The following is a 15,779-nucleotide window of genomic DNA, read 5'->3' as shown; positions in this document are numbered from 1 at the left end:
CAATCTGTGGGTCATCAAGGAAATTGTATTTGTGACTAATTTAATTCTTGCATGAATGACACATATGAATACAGTGTTGCCTTGCATTGAGTACTTTATTTTGAAAAGTAAATTAAACTCAGGATTTAGAAAGCACAACATTTCCCTGAAATTAAACCAACGTGCTACCCCCTAGAGCATTCAATACACTTTTTTTCTCTGTGACGTTTTTTGCAATGATGTCTTCAACTTGAGGCTGTGTGTGTATTTAATGCATCGTATTAAAAGGTGTTTACATTTTGTACATTGCAATGTACGTACACAAGGAGGACAAAACATCTAATGTCCAAGAAAGTGCCCCCCCCCCTTTAAGTGGTTGGAGTACTTACTATGAAGCAGCTGCAACTTGCACTTGTTGCTTGCAACTTTGTGCATCCTTTGCTCATTTCTTTTCTTTGAGCCAGAAACATTGCAAGTGAGAAATCATGTAGGCGGCATACAGTGTCTTCAACTACTACCAGACCTTGATGTTAAAATGTTGTACAGTCAAAACATCATCAAAACTACAAAATCCAGATGTGATTTGAGCTGAAGCTATGCCGTGGCGGATTTCCAGACATTTACATTCAGATGGGAGAAGAAGTCCCTGCAACATGTTTGCAACTAAAGCAAGGACTGCTCTCTGCAAGGGGCAGACTTTCTCTTGTAAGATGACATGTTTGAAGCTTTAGTAAACTTGATAAGTACTCAAAGTACTCTTGCTAGTTTATAAATCACTTAACGGTTTAGGTCCAAAATACATTTCTGATCTGCTATTACACTATGACCCCCCCAGACCTCTCAGGTCATCTGGGACAGGTCTGCTTTCTGTCCCCAGAGTCAGAACTAAACAGGGTGAAGCAGCTTTCAGTTTCTATGCTCCTCATATCTGGAACAAACTCCCAGAAACCTGTAGACTACTCTCAGTTCTTTTAAATCAAGGTTGAAGACCTTCCTTTTTGATGCTGCCTTTCTTTAAATGACTGCTCATTTCTTTAAATTTCTTATGCTGCACTGTAAACTTTTATTCTTGTGTTTTATGTTTCTATTTGTTTTAACTGTCTATTCATGTGTTTACGGTTTTAATGCTTATGATTTTTAACTGTTTTCACTTGTGTTTTATCTGTTTAACTGATTTTGTGTAAAGCACTTTGAATTGCCCTGTTGCTGAAATGTGCTATACAAATAAAGCTGCCTTGCCTTGATAGCAGATGCTATTAAAAAAAGACCTCTGAAGTCACACAAAATATCAAATGATTCAAAAGAAAAAACACAATACCAATATAATTCTATTTCTTGAAGGAGGGGCATACAAACAAATGAGTATTCCATGCATATGCAAATGATACTAAGAAAACCAAAACAATGCCAACACAAATATCACTTGCAAATGATAGAGGTTGCTAGGCAACAGTGGCTGGTTAACAACAGTGTTTTTGAAACAGTAGTTTTAACAACCGGGAAAAGCTGAAAATACTGTGAAGCTGCCTCGCAATGTTAAAACAGTTCCTTTAAATGCCAACAGAGCATGAAGGCACATGAGAGATGGGACCAATCCAAATCAATTCAACAAAACAACCCACTGAACTGCGTAAATGAAAAGACCTGTGATTCACAACACTGCTTACTGGCACAGATGAAAAAAAACTGTTACTCATTTAATTTACACCTGCTGTAGGTCAAAATTGGTCAAAACGTCTGTGAGAAATGCCTTTTAGTTAGATTATGTCATTAGTAATGCCAAATGGCTGGTTAAATCTAATTTAATGACCACCGTACTATAGGTCTGTTCTACTACAGTACCAGCTCCTGGCTCACATGAGCATCCCAATGGCGTGTTTCTCATAGCTAATAAATGTAACTCCAATATTCACCTTTTAGCTTTGGTTTGATTCCCAACTCATTTGGGCATTTTAGCTGTCTAGATTACTTTCTTTGCCCCTTGTCTACATTAGCTTTAGCTGATCCATTTTTCACTGCGTAGAGTGCAACCACATTGTCTGAGTTGTAACTGGCTCGGACAGAGAAAAGCTGAAGTGACTGTCGAATGCTTCGACTTGCTGTCTGCAGCAGGTTTTAACCACAAATGTCTGCGGGGATGGTTCAATTATGCCCCAAGGAGCATTATAGGAACATCAAACAGGGCTTGAAATGATAAAAGACTACTCCATTTATCTATCATTTTCTGAGGAGTTAATCTTGTTTAGGGTGGCAGGAGGCTGGTCCCTATCCCAGCACACATTGGCCACACAGGGCCGACACAAACAGGCAATCACATTCACACCATCAACACAAGTGTAATTGTACATCACCTGCTTCTCTTTTGACTGTGGGAGGGAACCAGGACACCCAGAGTGAATGTAGACACAGTTACTCTTACTTTTTCATTTTTTTTAATTATAACTATCTCTTCTTAATATCCAGGAAGAATCTATGACAGCTATGTTGTTCAATTTTACAATTTCTTTTTTTCCTATGGATAAAATGGAATTAAATGCATAAGCCAATCAAAACCAAGCAAATGAAGCTAAATGAATAATGCAATTTGAAGGTGTGGAGTTTTTTTTAATGATTTTTATAATTATGTGTTTCCATTGAGTTACTGTGCTGGAGTTGTTTATGCTCCGGTAAATGGGATTTCTTTTGCCCGGAGGCTGATGCATCTCCATGATGAACTGAAACTTCAGTGATATTCTGACATAAACTGTAATACGTTTTGTGGTGTGAGCAGTTTATGTGGCCTGTATATGGACCACACAATCAATAACTTATCATTAATAGTTATTGTGTAAGCTGACACTGCTTAATGCCAGCCGAAACTAGCAACCCGAGTGTGCATGAAACACATCCCAGTGAATGTGTAGTGGATTATCGCATGTGAAAGACAAGCTCTTATTAGAGAGAGACAAAGTCCCAACTCTTGGTTCAGATTCTACTTTTCCAGCTTTTATTTCTCATGTCATTTCTTGACGGTGCTTTTCTGGCAATGCTTTGAACTTTCATCATTTGAGAATTATGCAGTCCGTACGTTTGCCTCATTTTATGACAAATACTCATCACTCATTACCAGATCCCAATGTGATTTAAACGGCAAAGGAGATTTATACAAAAGGTGATCATATGAAACAAATAGCATATTTGGAAAGTTTAAACCAGCAACGCTTTACTACATTTACCTGATAAGTGGTTTTAACAATGAACGATTTGTCTTTGATTAATTATCTGTTGATCAAATGATTGACAAGTGTAATCAGTGCTACTGGCGAGTAGTGCTTAACTTAAAGTCCTAAAAACGTATTGTCAGCGATTCCTGCAGCTGCTTTTTTCTTCTGTATCAAAAAATGCCTTTTTTTTCTTCTTTCTCCCACGTCTAAAACCTCCAACAACTGTCTCTCTTAAAAAAACACGACATTATACAGATTTCAGATCAGAGTGATTCACACGGCCTTGATGTTGACCTTAACGCACCCAAAGGAGTAAATGCAAATGAGCCTATTGTCACATTGCTGATCTGATATGCTAATAAACTTTCAGATCCAGACCTTGAATGGTACTCTGTATGCTTGGGAGAGGCAGTATTAGCTGCCTCTGTGGTACTGTACATGTTCTACAGAATTTTTTTTTTTCCTCCTTCATTTTGTCTTTAAGGGCAAAAAAAATCCTTGATAAAAGGCATGTAGCAATATGCGAACGCTAAGGGCTTCCTCGAGATCATTTTCAAGAAAAATTTAGAATGAAAGAGACAACACGTTGTATGAATAAATTGTGTGATAAAAGTTATAATAATGATTTGTAAATAGAGATACAAGCACCAGTACTGATGTAGCCACACAGTACACTCATTATTCAACCTGTCCCAATGAAAATCTGTATGAGTTAAAGATAACCATACATAATGTTCAAGTTCCATAGTAAAAGTGTCAGGTTTTAGTTGAGAAGATGCCACTAGACCAATTACAATATTCATGTGTGAAGACAGCCCCCAAATGTCACATCTGTCAACCAAGCTATAGTGCCATGGCCAGATTATATTCCATTTAATTACAGGGTGGTGATCCACATTAGTTATATTTCAGGGGAAATTAGTGTTTTCTGGGATTTTTATTTCAAATTATGCATGCCACCTGCGGGGTCTAGCAGTGTTACAGCTCTTGTCAGACTGGCATTTACTGTAATGATTGACATTTGGTCTTCACCATCTGTAAATCTCAGTACGGTTATGTTTCCCGAGATTTATTACCATATTTTCTGAAACAAAAAGTCAACTGTTATTTTGAAATTAACCAACATTTTAAAGACCATGGATGGTCACCATTTTAGTAATTTTACTTGACTCAATTTAAGCCAATCCCTGATGTTTTACTAAGCCTAACTAAGTGTTTTTGTTGCCTAAACGTAACTAGTTCCATTTCCCAACGTTTGCTAAACTGCTCCCGTTACGTTAAATAGAATGGTCTCGTGAACATGGTCACATGATTAAACCACCACCGTGTGGCCATAAATATAACGGTTGTATGTCAGTTTGAGAGTGAAATCGACCTATTATGTTGTTTGAGCATGAGGATGTGTAAAATTATATTTCTTTCTGGCCAAAATGAAAGCCAATTGTTGTCAATCCTGGAGTTGTGTTGCTAGCACAGTAAAAGCCTGGTTTTCTTATACATTTAGAACAGCATTTCACGATTAGTACACAAAATATTTCCTTTGACTGCTGCATTTTAAAATGAAAACAAATACCTCTCTTTGAGTAATCAACAGTCTATCCCATCATGAGTGGGACTCCTGGAGTGAACACACAGGGAGTCAGTGACAACCACACACAAACAATGAGAAATAAGTGGGAAGAAGACTGGTGGTGACCCATGAAACACATCTGTTTCTGTCTGATGATGCTGTTAATGACCAGGTACCATGAAACTCACTCAGTGTTTGTTTCAAAAGTTCTCTCTCACAAAGCTGCTTTTCACAGAGCCTACGCTTTCAAAAACAGCTTGGAGGAGTAATTACGGAGCTTTTGCCCTTTGGAACCTTCTCCCATCAGATAATGAAGCAATAATGATTACATAATGCTTCTTTTATGAAAACCCAATAGACTAGTCCCGGCAAGACGCACTAACTCTGTGCTGTGTCAGCTGACAGCTCCCTTATACCAGACGTATCAGCAATCATGCCTCCTCCAGCACAGCCTCCGCCTCCTCTGCTCCTTTTTATCCTCCCTGCTGTGGTTGTACCACATACGCATACATACGGGACAATTGTATGCTAGCAGCAGGGAGCCTTCCCAACAGCAGATCCATGCCGCCAAGTCAAATACACTTATTATCATATCAACTGCAGTGCATGACATCAGCAACTCTGATCTAATGATCACATGACTGATCAAATTATGATTACAGGCGGTGACCTCATTCTACTTTTCTGCACGGCAGTGAGCTCCGAGAAAATGAGAGGGATGGATTTTTGTGGAAGAGAAAGAAGTGATAATGGCACGCTCTGTGCTGCAATGGCAAGAAGATCATAAAGATTTTGATCTTAACTCTAAAACTATTACAGCACTCCTGCAATTGATTTGAGGTGGTCAATGGGATTTAAAGGAATAGTTTGACTGATTTTGAAAAAAAATACATGTAAATGTCCGTCTCTACAACTTCACCTGGATGCACCTTTTTCAATCAATCTGCCTTTTTGTGTGCGTAGCTGCAACAAACACTTAAGAAAAAATTTGAAATTTGAAATGTATTCATTCTTTTCAGGTGGTGAAAAAAATCTGATGATGGCCATCATACATGAAAACTGCATTAGCTAATAAAAATAAATGTATTAAACTCTATCCTCAGAACACACTACGGCTCTTCTTTTTGTATGTTGTCTTGTTCTATTTGTCTGTTTTTTCTTCTTTCTTTCAGTCTGCATGGACATCAACATGAAAAAATCATGGCGCCCTACATCCATCACGACATCAATGATGTGGATGTTTTTACGCTTTCAGGTTTCCTTTACGATGCATTCATTTATGTGTGTACTTGTTGAGGTACACTCATAAGAAAATAATATAGCCTCAAACAAATTACATCATTTAAAAAGAGAAGATAAAGAGATGGGGTAAAGTCTTTCTGTGTAATTAGTTTTCATCTACTACTTTACAATACATTCTTATTTTAAGCCACCTTAGAGGCTGAATAGAGCTATAAGTCACACCTATCTAATTAGTCACACGTATTTTACAAATACAGGATTCCTTTAATAAAGAGTTTCCTCAAGAAGTGTCATAACAAGCCAATATGCAAACTGTGTAATTATTTATTTCACTGTTTATCTACTTCACAAAAAGACTAAATGTAAAAAAAAAAAAATCTGTCAAATATCATTAGAGCCACACACATAAGTGTGTGCAATCTCATAAACATTGCTGATACAAATCGGTTTAAATGCTTTAAGTGTGCAATATTTTTTAAATCAGTGTGACTTTTGTTCAATAGACCTGGCCGTTGTATGCTGCTTGTTTTATAAATATATGCCAAAGGTCAGAGCATTCCTTCAGTCAATAATCTATCAAAAATTTCAGAGGAAAAGAACGGACTTTGACCCTCATGGTGTTTTACATACTACTGGAGACTTAATGTCCTCCGTCTCCAGATAGACCAACTTGTGAAGTTCCTTATTTGTGTACTCTTGGCTACAAATCAGATTATAAACCCTTGTAGCCAATGGGGACCAAGCAAGCTACAGTTGGCTGGGTGTGCTAGGTTGGAGTTTATACTTTGGACCAGAGAAGAAGAGCTGAGAGATACAGTGGTAGCTATTTAGGAACAGAGACAAATCAACTCAACAACAAAGTAAATTGGATAATTTTTTGCTGGATCTCTGTTTCCCTTTTTTTGATGTTCCACCCAAGCAAAGGAACTATGGAGCACTATCCAGATCAGGTAAATTACCAAATATCAATCTTTTCCTTGAATTGTAGTTTGCCAGTTATGTGTGATTGGGGGAAGTCCGCAGGGCAAAGTTCATCAAAATCTTAAATCTATGATGATCAAGTAATGCCTGCTTTACAGTACCATTGAAAGGACATAATTATCACAGTAAAATGGTTACAGAGACCGACAGATATCGAGGCAGATTGGGGGAAAATGTACTGTACCGTGTGCTCAGGGAGGATCCCCAGAAGCTGAGGCAGAAAGTACATGAAACTTTTACATTGTTGTTGTCTTTGCTTCTAAAAGCATGAAAGATAGAGCGTGGTCGTAATGTCATGGTCTCTTTTCAGGGTTGTGATGGCATTGAGCTTCTCGATTGGCTGTTTGATCAAAATGATGGAATTCTCCGTCATGAGGAAACAGGACGCCATGGCAACCATCACACCTGGCCAGTCCAGGACCCAAATGTGCGTGAGACTGTGGGATCTCTAATGTCACTCATGCATGTGACAAATAACTGTTTGTTTTGTGAATGTATTGTATAGTTCCTTTTTTTGACATTTAAAAGACTGGCCTGTCTCTCGCCATGTTGTCATCTCACACAGACAGACTAATGATAGCACTTAGGGTTTTTTTCCCCAGCAGATGCTGCAGCCCCCCGAACAGGCAGACAATGACTTCCTCAACGCCCTCCTGAGTGGAAGTGACTCGGTCTCGGGCTCGCCTCTCTGGTCCCCTTCTCCCAGTGACAGTGGGATCAGTGAAGACCCTCCCTCAGACCAGATGGACAGCCCTCAGCGCCCTGAGAGCCCCCATGGGGACGCGCTGTATTTCAGCAAGAGACCCCAAACCAAGGCAGACCTTGAAGCCAATATCTCCACTGACCTCAGTGAGTCACACATGTCCACATCTTTTCTTTTTATAATGGAACACTTCATAACATCTGATGCTGCAAATAACAACTATGTTATTTATTCATTAATCCAAAGTTTTTTTTTTCGTGTTTAATTAATGTTTTGTTTCATCTGTAAACTGTCAGCAAGTTGGGAAAATGCTTGTTACAAGTTAGAGTCGAACGAGATGTCATCAATTGTCTTGTTTCATCTGACCGACAGTCCAAAACCCAAAGACATTCAATCATAGAGAAGTAAGAAAAACAGAAAATGTTCACATTTGAGAGCCTGTGAATTTTTGCTAGTTTCCATCAAAAATTACAGTTAATTGATTGTCAAAATTATTTTTCAATAATTTGTTTTAATCAGATAATAACATCATCATTTTAATTCTGATACACTATAGTACAGTAAATAGTGAGTCCAGCCTCGGGAGTGAACAGCGAATAATCAATGACAAAAACAAATTGTTATTGTTGTTGCAATATCTACATGAAACCTGGTTCTCCTGTGAATATTGGAATAATCAATTACCTAATTGGTATTTGCTAACACTTAGGCTCCAAATGTAATTTATCGTGGTCTTTGTTTGCATGTGCTCTATGTGTATGTGTGTGTCTGTGTGTGTACAGATGTCTGGGAGCCCCGATTACCAACAGGCAGGATGAAGATTACACAATTTCCTTCTGATGCACATAGGCCGCAGCTGTCGTCCGGCTTCCCGCTAACAGTTAAAGATCTGCTTCTGTCTGGCACTCCGGAGCCCGTAAGTGTATCCTTGTCGTGATTGGAGATTGTGATGATGGGGGTGGTACAATAGTGGTTGGTAGGAGTATGGGCCTATCTTCTTTTGGCTGCTTGAGTCGTATACAGGCCTGTTGTTTATCTAGCACTCAGGTTTGTATGCTGCTACAGATAGGAGGAATACACAGAAACGTTGAAGTTATACATTTTTCTTGAACCTCCCCATGATTTATTAGTTCCTACGTGTTTTTGTGTGGAGAGATTACTAATTGCATTTTGTGAAGAGGAGGTATTATGTTGCACCATCATTACAGCGCTTACACTGCACCACCGTGCTGCGCCGCCCCATGTTGCACCCTATTAAACAAAATGTGTCACAATTATTTAATTCTCAAAGAAACTATTCCTAAAAGTGGATGTTATCACGTGAACACACGTGATCACCACAAGCAGAAGAATGTGTTTGTGCTCCTAAAAACTTGAGGGTGTGCAGTGATGCGGGTCATAGCCCACTCTGAGTGTTGATCTCATCTTTGCAGCCCAGTTTAATAAGATGAAGGAGAGAGTGGCAGAATGCAACGTAGATTCTCACACCATAATTGCTTTGAGGTAGCCATGAAATGAAAGTGAGGAAGGTGGCCTGATAGTCTGCGCTCATTTTACTACTTCCTGTGAAGCTCTAGGGGAGAGGAGGATTGGGGGCTGAGAGAAGATGTAATCGCACAGCAGAGATTATGTTTTAAATATTAGTATTCATATCACACCACTAGGCCCCCCACCCATCTCAACAGTCCATTCAAGAATTGATTCTGAATGAAGATGAGAAGAAACTTTTGGCAAAGGAAGGGGTGAATCTGCCCAGCCAATTTCCTCTTACTAAGGTAAACTGCCATCACATCAACACGTCAATGAAAACAATCATTACAATTATAGTCAAAGTAAAAAAGGTTCATTCCTCTGTCAATCTAGTTTGAAGAAAGGATTCTGAAGAAAATACGCAGAAAGATTCGCAATAAGCAGTCTGCTCAGGAAAGCAGGAAGAAGAAGAAGGAATATATTGACGGGCTGGAGAGCAGGTAAAAATTACAGTTATGCAACAAGAGAAAAGATGATAACATATTCAATATGCTAACCATTTCCTGAAGCAAACTTTAAATGCCCTTGGTAGGATTATTTAAGAACATTATGAAAGTCACCCTGGGCAGCTTGATGTGCCAGCTGAGCCATGTATGACCTTTGTCATGTGTTGTTAACGTCGCTCCTCATATTTGCTGTCTCTCTATTGTGGGCTGTCACACACAGAAATGTTGAAACTATTTTTTTTAGTTTACAGAGCAGCAAAACTTGCTTCAGATATGCAATCCATGTTATAATTTGTGACCAGAGGCATGTATGTGAGTATTGAGCGTTAGGTGCTGAACAGGCAGGGGAACTAATCTAAGACACCTGGTTATATGTGTCAGTAATGACAACAGGATGCAATTTGTAAACAGTGGACTGCACTGGATGTACAAAATCATTTGTATTTATATCACTTCCTGAATGTACAAAGCCCCCCCTGGGGTCAGCTGAGAAAAAAAATCGTGCGAACAGAATACAAATCCGTTCCTTTGGTTTTAAAAACCGTGCTTAGGATGCACGGACACAAACATATTTATTAATCAGTGTCTCCAAACTTACCTCAATTATAACTTGTCTTTTGCTAGTTGTACTGCAGCTGGTACTACTTACTTTTAAAAAATTAGTTTAGGGCTCACTACGTTATTTATTCATTAAATTAATAAATACTTTTGTGTCTGTGTTGTAGTTTATAGACTGGCTGCTGATAGAGACCAGTGTTATTTCTCCAGGTTGGAGGACGGCTTGCTTTGATGACCATTAGTTTCTAGTACTACATTAGGAAAGATGAGCCATTTGTGATTTAACAAAATTTTGCTATAGAGTAATTGATCTCAGGAGTTTGAATCTGTGAACATCTTTTACTTTGCCCACGTTTATTAAACAGATGGCACGGATTATGAATCTGTGCGCACAGTTTATAAAACCGAGGGAACGGATTTGTATTCTGTGCGCACAGTTTAGTTTTTTTTTTCTCAGCTGACACCACGGGGGCTTTGTATGAATGAGAGAGGCAGTTAAACTCTTCTTGAACTTGTTGCCTTCCCTTGCTTTCAAAATATATATTGCTTAATATTTATGAAAACCTCAGTGTTTGTTATCTCCTTCAGGATGGCTGCCTGCAATGCACAAAACCACGAGCTGCAGAGGAAGGTGTCCCAGCTGCAGAAATGCAACATGTGAGAGACATTAAAATAGGACTTCTCTTTCTCTTGACAATGACATTTCTTCCACTTAGAAACTGCCTTTATCATCTCCTTCCTGTTCCCTCATAACCTTGCTAATCCAATTATTTTTGTCTGTATTTTCCTCTTTTTTTTCTTTCTCTTCTCTTTGCATTTTCTTTTTCCCAATCCTCTCCTCTCCGCAGGTCACTGATGGAACAGTTGCGCAGGCTGCAGGCTATGGTCATGAATACGTCTAACAAGCCAGCCCAGACTGGGACATGTGTACTGGTATGGACGTCCTCTGTGTGTTTGGGCCAGATAATGTCATGGTGGGATTAACCATTGAGAAAGGCCAATCTAGAAATGTGCACAATGAACACAAGAGCACACAGAAAAGGCACAGTCACCTATTCCCCCTTTCTCTACAGAAGCCATTCATTGCCTTTGATCACTACAATGGTATAAAATGCAAGACCAAAGGCAACACGAGTGGAGAAGAATTTTAAAAAATCTAATTTTGCAGGTCTCGGTTCCCAGTCACAGAATTCTTTGATTTGCCAGAAAAGCACGGTAGAAAATGATTACTGCTTCCTGTGAACATTGCATAAAAAGCCTTCACAGTAGGGGGATATCCAAACCACTAGCCATACAATGTTTAACAATGTAGAACCAGTGCTGGAAGAAGTATTCACATTCTTTCCTTGAGTAAAATTACTAATACCACCCTGTAAAAATACTCTGTTACAAGTAAAAGCTCTGAATTGAAAATGTTACTTCAGTAAGTGGACTCAATGCAGAAAAACTCATATTTTAGAAACTGGAAACAATCAAAACTGTTCTGTTAATCAAATAAGTTATATTTTTGGGTAGTTTAATTTATAATAAAACGTCTTATTTTATAAAAGGGTTTTGTGTGCTAAAATTTGTAAATTAACTAAAGCTGTCAGATGAATGAAGAGGAGTAAAAAGTACAATATTTCTCTCTGAAATGTAGTGGCATGAAAAGAAAAGACTCAAGTAAATTACAAGTACAAATTTGTACATTAGTACACTAATTGAATAACTGAGTGAATCACTCTAAACTCTAATGAAACTCTTTGTTTTCCCCCATTGCTTGTGTTTTCAACCACATTCTCAGGTGCTGCTGCTGTCCTTCTCGCTAATCCTGTTCCCCAACCTCAAGCCCTTCTCTGACACCCAGGTCAGCCAAGGAGACTTCAGTCCTGTGCGAGGTGAGTTACCTTCAGCACCAAATAGCTTGTGTTCACTAATCCAGCACTTCTCCGTCACGTCTGATTAGGTGTTAGAACTGCAGTCTCACCCGCAGCTGGAAGGGTTCTCACCTGCAGAGCCTCACGGCGAGCTCCGCCTGTCTGAGGATTTGATTTTCCACTCAAAATCGAAAGGTTGGAGCCAGTGAAAAGATAACCAAGGCCATGTATTATCATTACAGTTATTAAGCCATTGCTCTGTCAACAGTGCGTGATGAATTGTCATTAAGTGGGCCCTTTTTTATTAGATTTATTGGCACAAACCCCCCAAATGTCAATTTTTTGTAATGAGGCAAGGTCATGCATTGCAGAGCACCACGGTGTAATTTGTTACCATAAGCTGTTTGACAGCTTCAAAAAAGTAATTGATGCTGCACTTTCCCTGGGTGCTAAAGGCGAAGTGACATGTTTTTTTTTTTTTGTGATCAAATGATTTTTTTTTATTTTTTTTTACATATTTAAGAAATAAACAGTGACAAGCAATAACAAACAATACACTGAGATGAAGAACGCGTCCCAGGGCCAACAAAAAAAATGTAAAAAAGAAACAACAACAATTAAAATGAGGAAAAAAGGGAGGGAGCGAGACAAAACAACACACGCAGAAACAGAATCACACAAAACACATAAATAGACAGACACACACAGAGACAGACACAAGACAAGGGACCAAACACCTGCGCAAGTTAGAGGTCTGGGGTGTAGCGTTTTTTTACCGTCTTTGATGTCTTTTGGATTTGTTATGGTCACAACACACTAAGGCTAACTGACCAAGCTGACACAAACTTGTTTTCTACAGTGCCAGCGTATGGAAAACATGGTAATTAATAAGCAGAGCTGCATGTCATTGTCCACAGAGGCTTGAACTTGCTAATGTTTTCTCCGTGTCTTATTCTCACACAGTCCAGTCACGGTCCCTGCAGAACATGCAGGCTTCCCGTGTGCTGCATGTCACTGAATCCCCACTCTCTGCTGAGGACGAATCAGAGACTCAGCACCCACTTTCCCCAGGAGACCGGAAAATTGAAGACATTGCTGCCATGATGGAAAAGCTTGGAGTGAACCAAGACCAGACCAGTTTGGAGCCCATGTCTCTAAACAGCAGTCAGGAAGAAAGGATGGGTCATTTCCATGTAGACCCAATTACTGGTCACATCGCTTCTCTGACCTTGGATCCGCACCGCTCTGCCAGGCTGCGATCACCGCATGCAGATGGCATGTAAAAGAAAGGAATAATTTAGACCTACACGAATTGCCCAAATTGTCCTCCTCATTCAAGTAGAGCAGGGAATTATCTGGGGCTACTTTTGGTTTTAATTATTCCTGTTTTGCCTTTCATTTATAGCCTATATTCAGTCTGTATGCCTTTTTCTTAGTTGTGATGTTTTATATTTGTATATGGATTTGAAACTTACACTGAAATTGCCTGTCTGGATTAATTATTGTATCCTCTGCCTGGCTGTGCTCAAAGCCATTATGAATTAGTGTGTTCGACACTGTCAAAAACTGGGTAGAAAAGTGATGATGTGTACAGTTATGATCTCAATAGATAATTTAAAGCTTGTTTTCATTGAGGAATTGATTGGAACTGTTTGGGATAATTACTAAAACTGCCTTAAAATAAAAAAAAAGGTCAAAACAAGATCAGTGGGCTCAAAATGCTGTTGATTCATTAAGTTTTAATGAGTAAAAAGCCACTCAAAGCACACAGTGAAACATGTCTCCTGACAGTGCCTGATGTGATCCGATGTCTAGAAAAGCAATTTCTCAAAGGGCAGGTACAGTAGGTTTGATGTCAATAGAGACTGAAAGAGATGGCAGAAAACTAGGCCAAAGGTGGGACAGATGACCTCTTATCTCATGACTCAGACTTCTTACCCAATAATTGACATGTTGATATGTACGTATTTACCCAGTGAAGACAGGCTGTAGCTTGAATCCACAGCTTTCCCCAATGACTGGCTTGTGGGCGTAGAGAACACATTGATTGGAAGAAAGTGTTTTTCATCCTCACTCAACTAGAATTTCATCTAAAAGGTCATCATGTCCAGTTTGACATTTTCTGTGGTCAGCTAGAGTTGACTTCAAGGCAGGACTGGACCGGAGATTCAGTTCTGTGATTAAATGAGCCACTGTAGAAAATGACTGGTCACTTTTGATCTAAACTGAATTAAAAAAACAACAAGGATAAACCACTTCAAAAAAAAAAAGTCATCTTAAAACTGGATCCCTGGCAGGTGGATTTCTAAAAGCATTCCTTGAAGGCACAGAAAACATATGCATTACTTTGACATTGGCCTTTAAAGAAACATAACCTTCAAAAATTCTGCAACTTAAAAAATGGAAATCTTTTTAAGAATAGATCTGTTTTAAAATGTATCAAAATTGACCAAAATGCCTTACATCAAAGGGAATTTTGCAACCCCCACAACACCTTATAAGCTCTTCAATAGCTTTCTCCTTATTGAGCTGACTCCCTGTGAAACGTTACACTTGTGTTGATGCAATATGAGCTTTTGATATTTCCATTATGTGCTAACTACTGAGGAAACACATTGTTGTCTATATAGAGATCTGTGAGCGCCCCCAACATAATTTTTCTGCGGAAATTGAATTCTCGTATTTTCTTTTACTTTTATGTGTGATTAATGAAGGATGTGGCCATAGGGTTTCATTCCACCAATCACTGCAAAACCAATTAATTGTCGCCATTCAGTTTATTAAGAGCTGACACTGCTCTGGGCTTGTGTCAGGCTTTTGATTTGCATACTAACAAGTAGCAACCGTCTGCAGAGGGTAGGATTGTGTATAATGTAAAACAACTAATTTAAAGTAAACCATATCTTAAATAGATTAAATCTCATTGTTAAACTATTATAAATAGTTTAAATGCAAGTAATATGCACATTTCACAAGCTTATAATCCCACAGTATGTTCTTTGTCATGAACTGAAGATGTGTGAGCTGGTTGGCCAGTTGTCTCGCACGTCTGACCTCAATCTGTCCTCTGTCATCATTTACTTGAATCCGTTTTGCTTTTTCTTTAATCAAGGTGAAAGTATCTGGACCAACAGCATCTCCAATCAGCACCCATCTCTTTGATTAACCGAATACCTCAGGGGGCCGGGAGGTCTCTGCAAGTGCCTCCTGCTGAGTTGTTAGCCATAAGAGAATGTGTCTGAGTTTTCAATCTACAAAATGGGCTTTGTCTTTCATGATGGGACGCTTTACGCTTTGTGCGCTACTTGTTTGGTGGAAGATTCCTGAGCCCTTCCAAATTTTCTTATTAACAAATGTGTTTTCGAACTTAAAAGGAATAGAGAGGGAATTGAAACGTCTAACCACGTACTTACGTTTTTTTTAGGTGTAGTGCGATGTGCTCCTCTGCTGCAGCAGCACTAGTTTGAAAACTGTCAGGCTTATAAGACTCTAGCTGCCTATTTTGAAATGATTATAAAATATTAAAAAAGGGACCTATTATTTATGTTTTCAGGGTCATACTTATATTTTGTGTTCCTGCTAGAACACGTTAACAATGTTAATGTTCAAAACGTTATTTTTTCCTGCCCATGGCTGCTGCACCTGTAATCACCCTCTGTCTGATACCCCTTTCACACAGAGGGCTTAACCAGGGTTAACCCACAGACATGG

General features: G+C 39.0%; 1 protein-coding gene across 2 annotated transcripts; it reads left to right on the top strand.

The window, feature by feature from the left end:
* Positions 1-6,646: 6,646 nt before the first annotated feature.
* On the top strand, positions 6,647-13,772 carry creb3l3a (cAMP responsive element binding protein 3-like 3a). Of its 2 annotated transcripts, none has more exons than XM_032526842.1 (10): positions 6,647-6,944; positions 7,286-7,402; positions 7,578-7,824; positions 8,461-8,594; positions 9,343-9,453; positions 9,542-9,648; positions 10,801-10,869; positions 11,061-11,145; positions 11,996-12,089; positions 13,032-13,772. In XM_032526842.1, exons 1-10 carry the CDS (start codon positions 6,900-6,902, stop codon positions 13,349-13,351), a joined length of 1,329 nt encoding a protein of 442 aa, XP_032382733.1. In that variant the 5' UTR covers positions 6,647-6,899; the 3' UTR covers positions 13,352-13,772. The 2 variants fall into 2 exon arrangements, with proteins under 2 accessions (XP_032382733.1, XP_032382734.1); XM_032526843.1 differs by having other exon boundaries at positions 6,649-6,944; positions 7,581-7,824.
* Positions 13,773-15,779: the final 2,007 nt, after the last annotated feature.

The sequence above is a fragment of the Etheostoma spectabile genome, chromosome 9 (assembly GCF_008692095.1).
Source record: "Etheostoma spectabile isolate EspeVRDwgs_2016 chromosome 9, UIUC_Espe_1.0, whole genome shotgun sequence".
Lineage (NCBI taxonomy): Eukaryota > Metazoa > Chordata > Actinopteri > Perciformes > Percidae > Etheostoma > Etheostoma spectabile.
This window is presented reverse-complemented; position numbering and strand designations above follow the sequence as displayed.

Excerpts from the sequence above, each read along its gene's own strand:
- creb3l3a (XM_032526842.1), top strand. The coding sequence starts at position 6,900 with ATGTTCCACCCAAGCAAAGGAACTATGGAGCACTATCCAGATCAG. Across the intron at positions 6,945-7,285 it reads TGGAGCACTATCCAGATCAG|GGTTGTGATGGCATTGAGCT; the intron begins GTAAATTACCAA and ends GTCTCTTTTCAG. Across the intron at positions 9,454-9,541 it reads GCCAATTTCCTCTTACTAAG|TTTGAAGAAAGGATTCTGAA; the intron begins GTAAACTGCCAT and ends CTGTCAATCTAG.